This window comes from Ipomoea nil, unplaced genomic scaffold, assembly GCF_001879475.1.
Source record: "Ipomoea nil cultivar Tokyo-kokei standard unplaced genomic scaffold, Asagao_1.1 scaffold3169, whole genome shotgun sequence".
In the NCBI taxonomy this organism is placed as follows: Eukaryota; Viridiplantae; Streptophyta; class Magnoliopsida; order Solanales; family Convolvulaceae; genus Ipomoea; species Ipomoea nil.
Genome location: NW_017619597.1, coordinates 2,202,524 through 2,219,669, shown reverse-complemented (window position 1 = coordinate 2,219,669; position 17,146 = coordinate 2,202,524). Strand labels below are relative to the sequence as shown.

At 39.1% G+C, this 17,146-nt stretch overlaps 4 protein-coding genes across 7 annotated transcripts; 1 reads left to right on the top strand and 3 right to left on the bottom strand.

Moving 5' to 3' along the window:
• The first annotated feature begins 247 nt into the window (after positions 1-247).
• LOC109167708 (probable protein phosphatase 2C 60) lies at positions 248-3,122 on the top strand. 4 transcript variants are annotated; one of them, XM_019316800.1, is made up of 6 exons: positions 248-473; positions 622-681; positions 1,133-1,535; positions 1,691-2,061; positions 2,260-2,496; positions 2,597-3,122. In XM_019316800.1, the coding sequence occupies exons 3-6, from the start codon at positions 1,217-1,219 to the stop codon at positions 2,873-2,875; spliced, it is 1,206 nt and encodes a 401-aa protein (XP_019172345.1). In that variant the 5' UTR covers positions 248-473; positions 622-681; positions 1,133-1,216; the 3' UTR covers positions 2,876-3,122. The 4 variants fall into 4 exon arrangements, with proteins under 4 accessions (XP_019172345.1, XP_019172347.1, XP_019172344.1 ...); XM_019316802.1 differs by having other exon boundaries at positions 253-681; positions 1,694-2,061; XM_019316799.1 differs by having other exon boundaries at positions 253-681.
• A 248-nt stretch (positions 3,123-3,370) lies between these two features.
• Positions 3,371-6,720, bottom strand: LOC109167713 (protein kinase APK1B, chloroplastic-like). The gene is made up of 8 exons (XM_019316808.1): positions 6,635-6,720; positions 5,527-5,852; positions 5,240-5,440; positions 5,081-5,149; positions 4,909-4,977; positions 4,755-4,817; positions 4,344-4,666; positions 3,371-4,000 (listed from the first exon to the last, which is right to left on the bottom strand). Exons 2-8 carry the CDS (start codon positions 5,708-5,710, stop codon positions 3,518-3,520), a joined length of 1,392 nt encoding a protein of 463 aa, XP_019172353.1. The 5' UTR covers positions 5,711-5,852; positions 6,635-6,720; the 3' UTR covers positions 3,371-3,517.
• Positions 6,721-6,749: 29 nt separating this feature from the next.
• LOC109167712 lies at positions 6,750-8,439 on the bottom strand. The gene has a single exon (XM_019316807.1). The coding sequence runs from the start codon at positions 8,333-8,335 to the stop codon at positions 6,869-6,871; it is 1,467 nt and encodes a 488-aa protein (XP_019172352.1). The 5' UTR covers positions 8,336-8,439; the 3' UTR covers positions 6,750-6,868.
• A 1,499-nt stretch (positions 8,440-9,938) lies between these two features.
• Positions 9,939-12,797, bottom strand: LOC109167748 (NEP1-interacting protein-like 1). The gene is made up of 5 exons (XM_019316875.1): positions 12,253-12,797; positions 11,044-11,222; positions 10,845-10,928; positions 10,405-10,572; positions 9,939-10,298 (listed from the first exon to the last, which is right to left on the bottom strand). Exons 1-5 carry the CDS (start codon positions 12,518-12,520, stop codon positions 10,176-10,178), a joined length of 822 nt encoding a protein of 273 aa, XP_019172420.1. The 5' UTR covers positions 12,521-12,797; the 3' UTR covers positions 9,939-10,175.
• Between the last annotated feature and the right edge of the window lie 4,349 nt (positions 12,798-17,146).

Below are 17,146 nucleotides of genomic sequence, written 5' to 3'. Positions count from 1 at the left end.
TGCTGGTTTGGATGTGGACCACAGCGCAACCCATTTTCTGCATTGCTGGCTTTCAGCCATGGATTCTGTTGGTTTTCTTTTTTCCTTTTTTTTTTCTTTTTTTTCTGAAAATAGGGCCTAAGAGTAACTTTCAAGAAACATTAATTCATGCAATTTACACATATTACGATACACTTTCTTTAAAAATATATTTTGAAAAATGGAAATTACTCCCAAGTCCCAATGACGAGTATATAAGGTGGTCTTTGTCCGCTGGGAAGGACTAGAAAGTAGAGAGAGATAAGAGTGAGGTAGAGAGAAGGAAAGAAAGAAAGAAAAGGAAAAAGGCAATACACAAAAACTAGTAGTAATAAACACAGAAGAGTTATTGAGTTGGTTCAATCACACACACTGGTTTAGAAAGGAGCCACCTTTATCTTCTTCTTGGTTCAATGAAGGAAAACAAGAATCAGAGGAAGGAAGGGGAATTTGCAGTATAATTTTCTCTCTTTTTCTCTATATTTTGTAAGTGTTGAGTATATTAGTGAATATATGGAAGTGGGTGTTTGATGGATCTATAGATCTAACCCTTTGAGAAACGCATAGTTTGCTAAGTTTGATTCAGATCTCAGTCCTTTTCAGTTGGCAAGGTTCAGTAACTGACTGCAATACATGGCATAAAGGGGCTCTAATCACACTGCTGTGAGTCTTCTCCCCTCTTTCTATGTTCTTGAAAAGTACTCCATTTCAGAGACCTGCAAATTTGTTTTCCTATGGGGTTTCAAATTTATGTGTGTTTTTCTGCTAATTGTGTGTCTGGGCTTTTTTTGTTTTGATTTTTCTTTAGTGGGGTTTGATTGTATGACCTTAGAATTGACTGGTTCTTAAGTGGATAGAGATGGGGAAGTTTGACGTTTTGGTTTCTTGCCCACAATTGTTTGTTGTTCAACTGTTCAAAGTTGCAATCTTGGAGGTTGATTGTATACAAGTCTTTGCTTACTTTTCTGGAGCTGAAATTGACATGAGTTTTTGATTTTAGGCTTTTGTCTTTCTGATAAAGCTATCAACTTTACTGAATTTAGTGATTCTTGAGTCTTGAGGTTCATGGTTAGTAGGGCTGCTGGGATTGTGTCTTAACCTGTTCTCCCTTCAGTGTTGTTTTTGAATTGTAGGGTAAGAGAGATTAGTGGTGGGAAGATTTTAGTTGCATCCGTTTTGGATGTTGATGAAATGAGGGATGTTATCGAGGTTGATAAATTTCCTCAAGGCCTGTTGGCGACCATCGTCCGATGCCCATGTGCATTCGGGTTCTGAAGCTGCTGGGAGGCAAGATGGGCTTCTTTGGTACAAGGATAGCGGGCAGCATCTTATTGGGGATTTCTCGATGGCCGTTGTCCAGGCCAACAATTTGCTCGAGGATCAAAGCCAGATCGAGTCTGGCTCTTTGAGCTTGCTCGATTCTGGCCCGTTTGGAACGTTTGTAGGAATATACGATGGCCATGGAGGACCAGAAACTTCCCGCTACATCAATGATCATCTTTTCCAGAATCTCAAGAGTACGTAATCAACTATATATGCACTTTTAAATGACCATATGTGGACTGTTCTATTTCGTTTTTATGTCTTTAGTTACTGCAAACCAAAATGGTGTCTTTTAGTTTGTACTTCGAAATTTATTAGCTCCTATGTGTGTGTGTATATATATATATAGCAGGGTTTTCAGCAGAGCAAAATGCAATGTCAGTGGATGTGATACGGAAAGCGTTTCAGGCAACAGAAGAGGGATTTCTTTCGGTGGTTGCCAAGCAGTGGCCAATGAACCCGCAGATGGCTGCTGTAGGATCTTGCTGCCTTGTCGGGATTGTTTGTGACGGGACCCTCTACATTGCTAATCTCGGAGATTCACGGGCTGTCATGGGGAGGCTTGTGAAGGCGACGGGGGAGGTTCTCGCCATCCAGCTCTCGACTGAGCATAACGCGAGTATAGAGTCTATTCGACAGGAGCTGCATTCTATGCATCCCGATGATTCACAGATTGTTGTTTTGAAGCATAATGTATGGCGGGTGAAGGGCTTGATTCAGGTAAGTCTCGTAAATTGGGTTCATTATGCTCGTTTAATCATAAATATTTTACTGAAAATGTTAAACGTGATAGTTTGGTTAAGATATCTAATAAGTATTGATGCTAGTTATAGCATTCAATGCCTCAACTAGTACTATATTCCTTTCTTCGGCTTTAATTATTATTGATTGCCCGTTTTTGCTACCTTCTATTTGCAGGTTTCTAGATCGATTGGCGATTTATACCTCAAGAAGGCGGAGTACAACAAAGAGCCTTTGTACGCCAAATTTCGCTTGCGGGAGCCGTTTGACAGGCCGATATTGAGCTCAGAGCCGTCGATTTTGGTGCACGAACTTGAGCCGCATGACCAATTTCTCATATTTGCATCTGATGGTCTCTGGGAACACCTCAGCAATCAAGAGGCGGTCGATATTGTACAGAATGGCACTCGAAATGTAAGCCTCTTTGACTTGGAAATTCTACACATTCTAAAAAAAACTTATTTTTCCCCGAAAATTGGTACGAATTTAGGAGTTTCTCTGTTTTTGGATGCAGGGAAGTGCTCGGAGGCTCGTGAAAGCTGCGCTACAAGAAGCAGCGAAGAAAAGAGAGATGAGGTACTCCGATCTGAAGAAGATAGACCGGGGCGTTCGTAGGCACTTCCATGACGACATCACCGTGGTGGTTCTGTTCCTGGACTCGAGCCTCGTGAGTAGAGCCAGTTCGCTAAGAGGCCCGACGCTATCCGTGAGAGGCGGGGGGTTCAACGGGCCGGCGGCAAAAACCTTGGCTCCTTGTGGTTCTGCTGTAGCAACAGGGCTTGGGGCATCCTAGAAAAAAAACAAAAACAAAACCTTTTCCTATGTGGTATACAACACCCTTTTCAGTGTCCTTTGTAACATCCATCCGTGTTTTGGTTAGTTAATCAAAAGAAAAAAAAAAAAAACAACTAGAGAAGTCGCAGCTAATCTTAATTCTTTTGTTGTAAAATGTAATGCTTTTTTAGCTTTGGAACCGGCGTCTTCTTTAGTGTCTCATCACCCAAAAGTTGAATGATATAATAGAGATTTCTTGAGATAGAGATATGCTTGTCTGCTTCTTCCTATTTCCCTCCCTCTTTTCTCCCTTCCCTTAAAACGACACTTTTAGTCCCTCAATGATAAACTACAGACTTAGTTCGTTCAGTAGACAGTATTTAAGAAAAGAAAAGTAAGGCATTAATTTAGTTACTTAAACTATTACAAAGTATAAAATTTTTTAAGATATTACTCGAGAATTTAAAGAGTGTTTATCATAAATCTAGTGAAAAGCAACATAAAAATTCATCACTTGATGAATCAAAACTCATGATACAATTTATGAATTAAAGAAACTCAAGCCAGAAGTGGTTTGAGTTTGAGTTACCAACAGAATACAGCACAGATACCAAGCTATATATGTACAAGAGAAACATAGTCTCACAAGTAGAAATGATGTTTAACGATGCATGTTATAGTCTTCCACAGCTATAATAGTTTCCTTAAGATTCTGAGAATCATAATCATCAGCATCTGCACTCTTATTCTCCAGCCACCCCAAATTTTCAGTTGGAAAGTGGGATAAGCTATCCATCTCTATGTAAAACTTTTGGAGTTGAATGGCATCTATACTAATGGAGTTCTGGGAGGAGAGCTGTGTTGAGTCTTGGTTCCAGATTTCTGGCAATTGGCTTGACCTGCTGGTTGGTCTGCAGAGATGGTCAGAAGGCTGTTTATGTACGACATTATTGTCGACCAAGTAGAGAGCTGCCTCCAGTTCTTGCCAGACTTGTGTCATGGTTGGCCTTTGCTTGGGGTCTTGCACCACACATTTTAGGCCTAGTTGTCCCATTTTCAGCATCATCTCCATGTTGCAGGGCTCCAATAAAAGGTTAACGTCGACAATATCCTCGACCCTGCCTTGCTCCAAGCTAGGCCTTGCCTGCAATTTCGGCATAGAAGGTGTTAGGATCAAGCACTTACCACTACGTCAAAAGCTATAAGCTATACTTGCATAACAGTTAGCGTCATGTTCCAGTGGTAGGATATTGACTCGGCTCTACTCTAATACCAATTGTCAGATCAAGCGTTTACCATTACGTTAAAAGCTATAGTTAGAAACGAAAGTGTAACTTTATTTCATTATACTTGCGAAGCAGTCAACGTCACTTTTCGATTGCAGGATGCTGGACTTGGCTCTCCGAGCCACATGCAGCTCAACAGAAGGGTATTAAGAAACTCCTAAATGTTGAAGTAGAGAATGGAGATTGCAGGTATGCACATACCCAGTCAATAATGTGGTGATTGGGATGGGCTTTAGTTGAGAGAATCACAGGTCTGGCAGCAACAAGCTGCAGCAGTATGACTCCAAAGCTAAAGACATCAGTGAATGGAGTCAAATGGAGAGTTGAGCAATAGGCCGGGTCGAGGTACCCTGGTGTCCCTTTGATTTGAGAGCTGACATGGGATTGATCACCACTAGGACCCGATATCACGAGCCCAAAATCTGAGACCTTGGCCTCGAAGCTTTCTCCGATTAGGATGTTGCTTGGTTTTATGTCCCGGTGGATTATACCCGGCTTGATTCCTTGGTGCAGATGAGCTATTCCTGGGATAGTCAGATTAACACATTTCAAATACGGCTATCTGCTGTTGGATTAATCAATGCAATCACATTACCCCATCATAGACTTCACCTTTGGCTGCTCCAATGGCTATGTTCACTCTCTGTCTCCATTTTAAGCTCTTCCCTCCCCTTCCTACAATAGATATGGAAATTCAGAACAAGCAGGGAAGTTTGTTTTATTTCATGTCACAGCATCGAGTTTCGAGTTCGATACAGAATGTTACCCATAATATAGTCAAGCAGTGAACCATTGGGAACATATTCATAAACCAGTATCTTTGATCCCTTTGGCCCTGTTGCAGTGTTGCAGGCAATATAAGTATCAAAGATAATCATCATTTTTCAATTTTCTTAACAGGTAATGACTTGTAAATTTAAGGTTAGTTATGAGCATACCAGCTTCTTCGCAGAACCCAACTAAACCGACAAGGTTCCCATGCTTAACTCTCGCAAGTAACCTCACTTCTGCTTAAATGAAGCTCCAGACAGATCAGTTATTACACAGCGTTTGCTGCTAGAGATGTCAGACAGACACGAGAGTTAATTTCAGCTTACCGTTTATGAATTCTTCGGTGCTCATGTAGGATTCACTATGGGCCTTCTTGATAGCCAATATCTCTCCATCAAACATTCCTTGGTAAACATTTCCAAAAGCACCACTCCCTAACAGGCAATCTTTGCTGAAATTGTTTGTTGCTTTCAGTATTTCTTCCAGCTGGAAGATCCTTAGCATCAGTTCTTCAGCTTTTAGAGCTCCTAATCATTCAGAAATTCTCAGTATTTGAACGATATAAAAGAAAACTATTTGTACAACTCGTGCATGAACGATATAAAGAACTTACCTTTTTGTTTCCTACGTGAACTGCAGTTTGCATAAAGCTTTTTCCTAAAGCAGCAGAGCATTGAGCCAACAAAAAATAACATTGAGATGGCGACGATAACTCCTCCCCATATGTATTTCTTGCTAAAAACAGAACCTTGACGACTCTCAGACTGTAGAGGTGAAGAAGCTTGACTATATGCCATTATCGTCTTCAGAATGGGCAAGTCTTGGAAATCAAGATTTTAACGTCCTTGGCCTTCTGTTTCATTGCCACTTCTTCAATTTACTGCATTTCTGCATGGCTTTTCATGTCCCGTCCATTAACCAGGTTAAATTCGGTTAGGACTTGGTATTCATGCAAACCTGCACAGAGATTGGTATCTTTGCCTTGCCGGCTACCTAGATATACATTTGTTATCCTTTCTTGCCATTTCTGACTTGGTCCTTCTTTGCAGCCGGCATATATTGCCAAGAAGGAAAAAAACAATTATGATGTTCATATTAAAAAGTACTAACCATAGCAAGAAACACACTGCAAGCATCCAAAACATGACATAACAGGATAGAAAAACATATGTCCCATGCATTGAATATTAATTATAAAATATGAGATATAACAGGATAGAAATCTCCAACTATAATATGACTAAATACTAGGCAGCATTAGAAACATATATTTTATGCTCTACACATTTGTCTTATATACTTGAATCAATCATCACGAAAGTAACCTCGTTTTTATTTGCCTTATAAGATCATTGATCTCTTAATAATCAAAGAAAATTTAATATTCTGATTCCGAGTCCTTATCACAGAGCTGTCTGCTGATTATTTACCAATAAAAACATCTTCCCCCACCCCCTAAAAAAGAAACTCAAAGTAAAACATGACTTGACTAAAAACGGTACCAATTATAGTATTATACTATATAGATCTTGAATAGGACAAAGCCGTACAGATCAACAACAGTTAAAAACTAAAATTCGATTCCTATTATGAAGACTGGTGTATTAAATCTGTCAAAAACTGGCAATCGGCACATATAAGAAACTTCAACGATATATTATCTTGACTCTTTCCATAGTGTAAAGCCAGATTAACAAGAACCTAATTGGTTCAGCACTTACATGTAAAGAATTTGCAGAAGCTCGCGAATCTCATCCCCAAGCTTAGATCTGCAGTAAATACATAACATCTCCCCATAACTAGTTTCAAGTTCCTGAAGAATGCAGGGCAAAAGAATTGACATCATAGTGAACTGCAAATGCGTTTCATGGAATTTTTGTGTGGGATAACAGACAGTAATGTACATTATATTGCACACAACATTTGACAAATTAAGTTGACAAAATTTGAATGATTTATAGTTTAACAAAAGCCCTATCTTTTAACAAAGCTTCAACAGCTTTCCTTCCAGAGACCAAAGCTCCATCAAAGGTAGCACTGGTCACAAAGTCACCACACATATACAGGTCTGGTCTTAATCTTGGGTTCTTCAGCAGATTTGTGGGCGGGCATTGATTCGGTTGGGCAAACCGGATTCTGTACATCCTCAAATACCTCCATGACTGAACTACTGACTCTCCAAACCAATCTGAAAGCTCCTTCACAACAAGATTCACTAAATCCTCATCTGCAACATCATCGTACACTCCAATGAGAGACACCGAGACCAAAGCTTTCCCTGTGGGGGCATAAGATGGAGCCACATTGGTAGCGAAAAACATGTTGTTTACAATGCCTTTGCCCGACCCGTTGAGGAACAAAACTGGTTCTTTAACTGGAATTCTGTCCTGCTCCGCCGAGAAATATATACATACAGTGCTCCTAACCGGTTTCTTTAGTTGAAGTGGTTTATCTCCCGCCAATTTACCTGCCAATAGTTTAACTGCCACTGGTTCTTCTACTGCTAGAATCACTCCGAGCTCACTCTTCAATGTTTTTCCGTTTTCTAAAGTCACCTGCATCCCGGCCGGGTTCGATTCCAGATTGATGGAATCTACTCTCGAATTTAACCATAAAGAGCCTTTCGGCAATTTTGCCGCCAATTGTTCCGGGATTGCTGCGATGCCTTTGGCCGGGAGCGTGTTTTCGCCGAGAGCGAGACACTTGAAGATGAAATCGAAGAGGCGCGACGTCGTTCCGAGCTCTGTATCGAAGAAAATGCCGCCAAAAAACGGCCGGAAAAACCGGTCCACCATGGAATCCGAAAACCCGATGGTTTTCAAGAGGTTGATAGTGGGAACCTCATCAGCAGTCAAAATCTCATCGTCTTGCCGAGTCAAAACCCTGAGTCTAGTCAATCCAACGAGAAGTTTGTCGGCGACTGAGCCGATAGGGTTCGCAAGCGATCCTAAGGCGTCGGAGAAGTGGCGGAGAGGGTCCGCGACGGTGTGGAAACGGCCGCCGTAGTAAACCTGAGCTCCCGAATAGAACTTGCGAAGGTCTAGCGCCTCATAGTTAAGAAGCCTTCGGGCTTCGGGATAAGCCGTGATGAAAATCTGAAAGCCGCGATCGAGGATGAAGCCGTCGACGACGTCGGAGCGAACGCGGCCTCCAACGCCGTCGGAAGCTTCAAGGAGGACGAAAGGGACGTTCTCAGCTCGGAGACGAGTCGCTGCCGCTAAGCCAGCTAGTCCCGCGCCGATCACAATGACGCCGGTTTTGTTTTGGTCGGACGGCGAGGTTTCGTTAGACAGTGGCGCGTCCAGAGAAACCTGTGAAGATGCATTGGTTGGCCTGTGAACTCTAATGCGGTGGCGCGTGGAGGGAGCGATTCCTGAGAAAGGAGATGAAGGTGCGGTGGAGAAGCTGAGACACGGCGGCATTTGGATAAACTAAAATGCAAAAGTTTTTGAAATCTGCATATTCTAGTTTATCCACTGCTGCCTGGATCCTGTGCAGGAATCTCCAGGCAATGAAGATGGGGCATTTCTTTATTCATTTTCATTTTAAGTATATTAAATATACTAAAAATGAACTTATATTTGTAAAAAATTATCCATTTTTACACAAAAGAATCTTGGGGCAACGCTTAGGAGGCTACTTATAAGAATATACCCCCAGTCTATGGCGTTTCTTATACTTAAAGTCTGGTTGAGTACGAATCGCTTCGAAATCCGAACCATTTTTGACCTGAATTGACATGTGCGTGATGCTTGATCGATCACGACCCAAATGGCCAAATGTTATCGACTCGATGGCTTAATAAGTCGTTGCCCTAACCTTTTCTTGCTCGGCCTGGTCGGGTACGAATCGCTTTGAGACTCAGACCATTTTCTGATCTGAACTGACATGTGCGTGACGCTTGACCGATCACGACCCAAATGGCCAAATGTTATCGACCATATATAGCTTAATAAGTCGTCGCCCTAACCTTTTCTTGCTCGGTCCGAACCTAATTGTTCGTCCGAGACTCCAAGCGCATATACTTCGCGTCCAAGCGAATAATAATAGATATGGTATGAAATGAGAGACAACACCAATCAAGTTGATCAGACAATTGACTTGCTACCCGCACGGGCTTAACTCAATGGTTTAGTAGGCAGTATTTGGGGTAAGAGACCAAGGTTCGAACCTCGGCGGCGATAGAGCCGTCAAAATGGGTTTTACCCAGCGGGTCGACCCGTCCCGCCCCGCTGTATGTAGGGGACAGGTTCTTGATTATTTCACCCGCCAGGAGGCGGGCTTTTTAGCCCGTCGCTCCTCGGTCACGGGCCCAAGCGGGGCGGGTCAGGCGGGCAGCGGGTTTAGCCCGCGGCCTACTAATCTATATTAAAAATATATATATCGCAGTATGTTTCGCAATTTCTAATTTCCAAATCAATGATGATAGAGATCAAGGAGAATAAGACCATGATATGAATGATATAATGGTTCATGAATTATGAGTTTTAGAAGTTTAGTATTTGCAAAACTATTTTATTTTAATTCTTAATGTTGAATAGAAACTTGAAAGTTTGGATAATTTCTATTAGTTGTTAGTTATTTTAATTTGTATTAATATTTAGTATTTAATACATGTTAGTTTGCATGTCATTTTTTAAAATTAAAACACTTACAAAGTAGTGTAATTACAAACCTACAGTACACACCAAATCTTTTCTAATTACAAAAAAGTATTGGCTGGCGGGCTGGCCCGCCCCGCCAGTGGGCTTTGGCATGGCGGAGCGAGGCGGCCACACTCTAAGCCCGCTAAGAGGCGGGCTTTTTAGCCCACCCCGCTACGAGGACGGGCTTTGGTGTGTTTTGGCCCGTCCCACCCCGCGAGACCATTTCGACGGCTCTAGGCGGCGACAGTATGGGAATTATGTCCAAAGTAGACAAATTTCTTGTGCGCACCGACGTGAATTCAACACCTCAAATTGCAAGTTTTTCGGTAAATCAAAGATATTTGATGAAATGTAAGCAAATTAACACTATCACAGCTTTAAAAAAAAAAAAAAAACTTTTTATACAGGAGGATGGTCAAGTACAATGATCAAATTCGAGTACTAAATACTCAGGATTAATTACATAGGCTTTCTGGAAAATTGGTGCTGATAAAAAGGCTGAATGAATTAGAAAAAGAAAAAAAAACCTATAATAATCAAGTATAAATATATGGATAAAATGAAACAAGTTTTTCTATATTTACAAACAAACACTTCACTTCAGTCACTACATACTCTACAGATCCCTTCTGCACAATGGACAAGAACCGTGCCTCAACAGCCATGGATCGATGCATGGAAGGTGAAACATGTGGTGGCAGTGCGGCAAGCTTCGAACCGTCTCCCCGGCCTGAAAGTCCTGAACGCGTAGAAATGGTAATATCGAAACGCTTTTAGTTAAACCGAAACAGATCATTCAATTTGGTATTAGAGACAGAGCCACAGAAGAGGAATTAGTTGCATACCTGCAGGCAAACCGAGCAAGAGACTCTCTCCCCTGAAGCATCCGCATTGTCGTCGCTGCTGATTACAATCTTCGGAATCCTTTCAACCGAATCCCCCGGCAAGCCCTTCGACCCGCCTGTGTCGAAGATGTTAGACGCCTCTTCATATGCGGATTCAACCGCTCCCATCTGATCAGCAGCAGCACGAGAACATTTTAGTAAATGGAAGCAAAATTCTAGTTTCCACCTAAAAGTCTGGCATTGCTATAGTGATCAGTGTTGCAAAAATCGCACCTAGGTGCCGATTAATCGGCGCCTAAGCACTAGGTGGTCAGCCTCCTAGGTGCCCGCCTAGGCATTCTAGGCACCCGCCTAGGCGCTCTAGGCGGTCCCCAGGCGCCAAGAGAGCGCCTAGAGATTTTTTCAACATTCATGGTGATACAATAATGATAAACCAATACCTGACTCTGCACTGCACTCAGCATTGCGGGACCAATACGCTCCCGAACAAGTCTACCGCTTATCAGGCTTGCAATCACATCAATCTGTGTATAGTTTCAAATCATTCAATGACTCGGGAATAAAACTAACCAACAGCTTCGAACGCAACAAAAAGATGCAAAGTTTGCTCAAATTAGCGTAGAAGTCGTGTTTACTTACCAAGTAGAGGAGACACCCGATCCCGGATTCATCTGACTGCCACAGCAGCCGTGATGATTCGTAGACCTCAAGAGCGAAAACAGCTCCGGAGATAGCGCCAACTGCAGCGCCTCTAATGAAGCCACTCTCCGTCTCTTGGCCTATCAGAGCTCCAGTCATTGCCCCTAACAAGGTTCCAACTGCAAGAACAAACCCAATTCCTTGATTAATAACAGCCATGAATATTCAAAGCAGTTTCTGATATTAAAAAAGGGATACCCCTCTCCACATATGAAAATTTCAAAACACAACCATCCACATAATAAAGATAAATGCAGTGGAACCAAGCCTTTCTGCTTTAAGGCAAAGGATGCCTCTCCACATAAGAAAATTTCAACACACGGGGGCAACCCTAGCCAAGTTGGTCGGGCTGTTCCAAGTTCAAATCCTAATGGGAGCAGCTAATTGACCTTCTTGGTTTGAGTTGATTACCTATGGACAACCTACGCTGATATACCCCTTTGGTCCTTTGCCCGCTAGGGTCATAAGGGTCAACACACGGGGCAACCCCAGCCAAGTTGGTCGGGTTGTTCCAAGTTCAAATCCTAATGAGAGCGGCTAATTGACCTTCTTGGTTTGAACTGGTCACCTATGGACAACCTGATATGTCCCTTTGGTCCTTTTCCCGCTAGGGTCATAAGGCGGGTAAAATGTTTACCCATACGCACCCTCAGAGGGCAGTGGTTGCGGGTTTTCCTCGTCACCCAAAAAGAATTTCAACACACAACCATCCACATAATAAGGATAAATGCAGCATGCCATATGCAACCTTGAACATTCTTAAAGAAACCAGAAGGTATAAATGTACAATGATACAACTTGTGTTTGAACTCAAAAGACTCTTCCTTTCTGTATTTTTGTTTGGCAGATAACTTGAAAGATTCTTCCCCTTTTTGCTCAGTTTTTCAAACATCTAAAAGCTGCACCTAATTGGGAAAAAAGATTCTTCCTTGTTCGGTTAATTTTCCTAAATATCTAAAAGGCCCCACAATTGGAAACCCATCCCGAATCAAATACTGGAGTTTCAACAACAAAAAATCCATAATCAAAAGCAAACGAAATCCAAACACCAAGATCACATATTGAGAATATATATATGCAACCCCTAATCATAAACAAAATCAAGAATTCTGAGCAATCGAATCGCCAAAATAAAAGCGCAACACATACCCAAAGTAAAGCAGAAGGTGAAAATGGCGGAGAAGAGACTGCCAATGACGTTAGAGACGGCAGAGGTGAAGAATCCTTTGGCCCTATCAGCCAAATTCCCAAAAGAAAGAGAAGCAAACGCAGGAGAAGAAGGCAAAGCACGAGATAGGTATGTGTAAAAGTCCATTGATTCTCTTCCTCTCCCTATTTCCCTACAATCCAAGAACTTCCCTCTGGATATGAACACAAACAAATTCAAGGCTCCGACAAAACAACCTTGTACGCACATCTATACAGAGAGAGAGAGATATATTTATATATATATATATATATATATGTATAATACTTTGTGTGTGCGGTTGTGTATGTATATAAAGCGCGATGGTTAAATGTGTGTGCCTTAGTAGCTAAGAGAAGGTGAAAAGAAACCACAGAAAAAAAGGGCAATCTCTAGCATTTATAGCCTTGTGAAAGACGAAGGGTGTTTCATGGAGTAAAAATAATGCTTTGTTGGGCAAAAAGTTTCTAAGGCACGAGAGAGAGATAGAGATAGAGAGAGAGTGGCAGAAAGGGAAGCTTCTTTTTGACAATCAAACCATTTTGGGGACTCGTTTTGTCTGATGGGTCCGCAGTATCAGCCATCACATGCCTACTCGTTTTCTCTTTAATTAAACTTTCAAACTCCGAAAATTCTTTTTAATAATTACAAACAACTCCTATATTCACAAGTTTGATTTTCATCAACATTGTTTACGAATTTAATTTTTATCTAACATTTTCTAAATCAACGTGCCATCCACCTTAGAGAAGTCTTAATAGGTTGAGAACTGTTGAGGTCTATTTGTAAAGAAAAAAAAAGAAAGCAACATAGAAATTGGTGGTCGCTAGTTGGCGACCATCCTCAATGCGCCTGCACGCAAAACATGCACCAACTTGGCAACCTTGGAGAAGGCGACCGTCTGGTCGTCTTCTCCAATGGAGAAGGCGGTCCTCAGATCGTCTTCTCCAGTAGAAGCAGACCGGATGGTCGGATTTTGTCTTCGGTGGCTGTAATTCGTCGTCGGTCGCCAGAATTGAAAATGACATGTAATAACATGTTATTTATCGAGTTTTGGGCTTCATTGATCCAATTTGACATGTTTGAGGGTTTAATTACAATTTTTTAAAGTTTAGGGATCTAATTGACCTTTGGGGTAAAGTTTAAGGGCCTATTTGACCATTTCCTCATAAATAAATAAGAAAAAGGTTTCATATATGATTACATGATTTAAAAACTTGAACTTGAGAAACAAAATTATTTCATAAGTCAACATGATGTAATATATATATATATATATATATATATATATATATATATATATATATATAGTGTAAGGTTCTTGTGCGGTAGATTAATGTGCGTGAGGTTTGTACTCAATGTGTGTGAGTATTGTACTTAATGTGTCTGAAATTTGTACTTAATGTGCGTGGGTGTGTAATGTTAATGTGCGTGAGTTTTGTACTTAAGGTGTGTGAGTCTTGTGCCTAAGATGCGTGAGTTGTGTGCTTAATGTGCGTGAGTGTGTTCTTCATCCACTGCTGCATTTTCTTCTTGTTTTTTGTTTCGAAGTGGTGGAGGAATGGATTTGTTTTTAACATAAAATCAAAACATCCATATGTGCGTTTACATATATCCATCCATTCACACACAATCATAAAAGTTTCACCCACCTTCTCTTTCTGTTTTGCTTCCTTCTGAGCTCGTAATTCTGAACTCAAGTCACGCATATTAAGCACAAACTTCACGCACATTAAGCACAATACTCAGGCACATTAAGTACAAAACTCACGCACATTAACATTACACACTCACGCACATTAAGTACAAATCTCAGGCACATTAAGCACGCGACTCACGCACATTAATTAAGTATATAACTCACGCACATTAATCTACTGCACAACCGCAAGGGAAGCCACAAATGCACATGATCCCTTCCATATATATATATATATATATATATATATATATATATATATATATATATATATATTATAATAATTAGAATTAGAATGGTAAAATTTATAAATATCCATGGTAATCTTAGATAACTTAAAATTGTGAGGGAATCACATTCCCTTCAAAATTCTATGTGAAGGGTATGTTGCATTCTTTGGAGAATATAGTATTATCTTCCATTGAGAAAGTAAGATAATATGAACCAAACATGGGAATGTAAGTTTTGTAATATTAGATATCCTTGGTTATGTTGTATAACTTGAACTTAACACCTCCTTAGTGTAATTTACCTCTTCCATATGATTTGTGGGTTATTACATAATAGTCAAACCCAATACACACCATTGGATAGTGCTCATGAGTTTTTGTTGTTGTCCGAAAAAATGATATCGTGTTTTATTTAAAATTTGTTTTTCGGGGGGAGGGGAGGGGAGGGGGGGGGGGGGGTGTGGAGGAGGATAGGATTATGTGGATGTGAGAGAGGCTAACATGGATGGATGAGTAGAAAGAGAGAGATAAATAAGAGTGTGTTGCTAGAGAATTACAGGACGTTTGGTTGGAGGGGGGAATTACGTGGGAAAGGAATTGCAATTCAATGGGAGATGAATTACTGGGAATAAAGTGAGAATTTAAATTTCAGTGTTTAGTTTATAGGAATAGAATTATTGAGAATTTCAATTTCAATGTTTGGTATGCATGGGAAATTAAAGGAAATAAGTAGTATAAAGTCTAAAATGCCCATTGTTGTTGTGGTATTAATTTTAGATTTAAAAAAAGGGATGAGTAATTTTTACTCATCACTAGCTTTTCTTCTTTCTAAAATCCCATGTCAATCCCAGGGGGACATGGGATTTTAATTCCATAAAAATGCGGGAATTACAATTCCTTCCAATCAAACTAAGAAATTTTATGGCCTTTGGAATTAGGTGGAAATGAAATTTAAATTCTTTCAAACCAAACGCCCCTGTTAGTTTTTTGTGGGGCGCGCAAGAAAAATATTGCTACTTCATGTCTGTATTTAGCGCACCAAGCGTGGCCAGTGAATGCGTGCACTGCACATGCCCATCTAGACACGTTACAACCATTTTTTTTCTCCTTTTTTTTTTTTTTTTTTTTTTTTTTTTTTTCTCCTATTCCTCAACCTTCTATATCCTATTTGGCTTAAAATCTTTGAACAAAAAACCAAACTAATAGGTTTGCCCTTATACTAGGATAAAAATATTAAATTATCTATATATTTATTTATGAATTAAATACTCATTACTAGGATACTAATAGGTTTATTTATTAAATCTTTGAATTCAATTTTCATAATATTGAGTTTAATATTAGTATATAAAATGTACGAAATATATATTTAGAAACTATATAAAAATACTATAAAACACCTAAAAATGAAATTTAAAAATAGTAAATAAAATAAACAAATAAAAAAATTAATTTGACTAATAAATATTAAATATGACAGGTAAAAATGATAAATTGGATATGTCTTATAGTATTACACATTGATGATGCAATTTATATTTATGTAGCATCTTACATGAATTTTATATTTTTATAATAATAGTGATAATAATAGCACCTTTAATATTTTTGAAATTTTAAAATAACATTAAAACACAAATTAATAATTGAAAGCAATCATATGCTTTCGTTCCATCCTTCGTCTCTACCTGGAAACAAAGGAGACAGAGACTGACAGTCTCCTATGGAAACCTTCAAATAGGTTGCCTTCAATATTTTTTTTTTTAATTTGGAAAAAATATAAAATACACCCTCAAATTTTACCTATAAAATTAATTAAGCCCCTAAATATTATAAAGTTTCAATTAGACCCGTAAACATGTTATTTTGAAGGTTGCCGGAGTTAATTGAAATGTCGCCGGAGTGAGTTTGAAGGTCACTGGAATTGTTGTGACCTGCAATAACAAGTCATTAAAATGACATGTTTATGGGTCTAATTGCAATTTTGTAATGTATAGGGACTTAATTGACTTTATAGGTAAAGTTTGAGGGCTAATTTGACTCTTTTTTCTTTCTTTTTTTTTTTTTTTCTATTTTTTTATTTTACAATTCTAAAATAGATTTTACTTTATTCATAATATTTTAAAAGAATTACTTAAATTTTTAGAATTTAAGTCACAAATTATTATTTTTTAATAGAATCTTAATTCTCAATCAGACAGGTGACTGCAAACCAACTACAATCCTTGTGATGATTTTAGGATTAAAAAAAAAAAAAAAATCAAACAAGGGGGTGTTTGGTGAAGGTTTGATAGATTGTACGTGTTTACTTTAAAAAAAAAAAAAACAGAGATAAATTGTTAGGTGGATCCAAATACAAGGGGCTGCATCAAGTAATTTTAGCACATAGATTGGGACCCATTAATATTTAATACCAATAATTATTTATCTAGGCCTAAATAAAATATCCAAGTTTCATTATAGATAATGTTGTAGATATATATATATATATATATATATATATATATATATTGTTATTTTTTAAAAATTTTCAATAAAGGAATTATTGGTTATTGTTTGAAAAGAAAATATTACTTGCCCATAAAATTTAAAAAAAAATTTACATGGTGGAAAATGAATCATACTTATTGTTAGACTAATATTTTCAAGTTCATTTTGGGATTTGATTTGCTCCCCTATGGGTGAGAGAGCCTCCATAGTTCATATCCAATCGTTATGCCATGGAACCGTGTTCACCATTCATGGTGAACACGGTTCCAACGGTGTTAGTACACCGTTATCTCTTTTTTTTTTTTTTTCTTTTTTTTTTCCTTTTTTTTTTCTCTTTCTTAATTAATTGCGTGACTTTTCTCCTTCATTTTCACATTTTGCGGTTTCACTTTAATTTGAGGTGAGCAATGATTTCGGACATTCATAAATTATGAATTC

Coding starts and splice junctions, on each gene's coding strand:
- LOC109167708 (XM_019316800.1), top strand. CDS start 1,217: ATGTTATCGAGGTTGATAAATTTCCTCAAGGCCTGTTGGCGACCATCG. Junction 1,536..1,690: donor TCTTTTCCAGAATCTCAAGA/GTACGTAATCAA, acceptor ATATATATATAG/CAGGGTTTTCAGCAGAGCAA. Junction 2,062..2,259: donor GGGTGAAGGGCTTGATTCAG/GTAAGTCTCGTA, acceptor TTCTATTTGCAG/GTTTCTAGATCGATTGGCGA.
- LOC109167713 (XM_019316808.1), bottom strand. CDS start 5,710: ATGGCATATAGTCAAGCTTCTTCACCTCTACAGTCTGAGAGTCGTCAA. Junction 5,150..5,239: donor CACCGAAGAATTCATAAACG/GTAAGCTGAAAT, acceptor TCATTTAAGCAG/AAGTGAGGTTACTTGCGAGA. Junction 4,978..5,080: donor TGGGTTCTGCGAAGAAGCTG/GTATGCTCATAA, acceptor ACACTGCAACAG/GGCCAAAGGGATCAAAGATA.
- LOC109167712 (XM_019316807.1), bottom strand. CDS start 8,335: ATGCCGCCGTGTCTCAGCTTCTCCACCGCACCTTCATCTCCTTTCTCA.
- LOC109167748 (XM_019316875.1), bottom strand. CDS start 12,520: ATGTGCGTACAAGGTTGTTTTGTCGGAGCCTTGAATTTGTTTGTGTTC. Junction 10,929..11,043: donor TCGGGTGTCTCCTCTACTTG/GTAAGTAAACAC, acceptor AACTATACACAG/ATTGATGTGATTGCAAGCCT. Junction 10,299..10,404: donor CTTGCTCGGTTTGCCTGCAG/GTATGCAACTAA, acceptor CTACGCGTTCAG/GACTTTCAGGCCGGGGAGAC.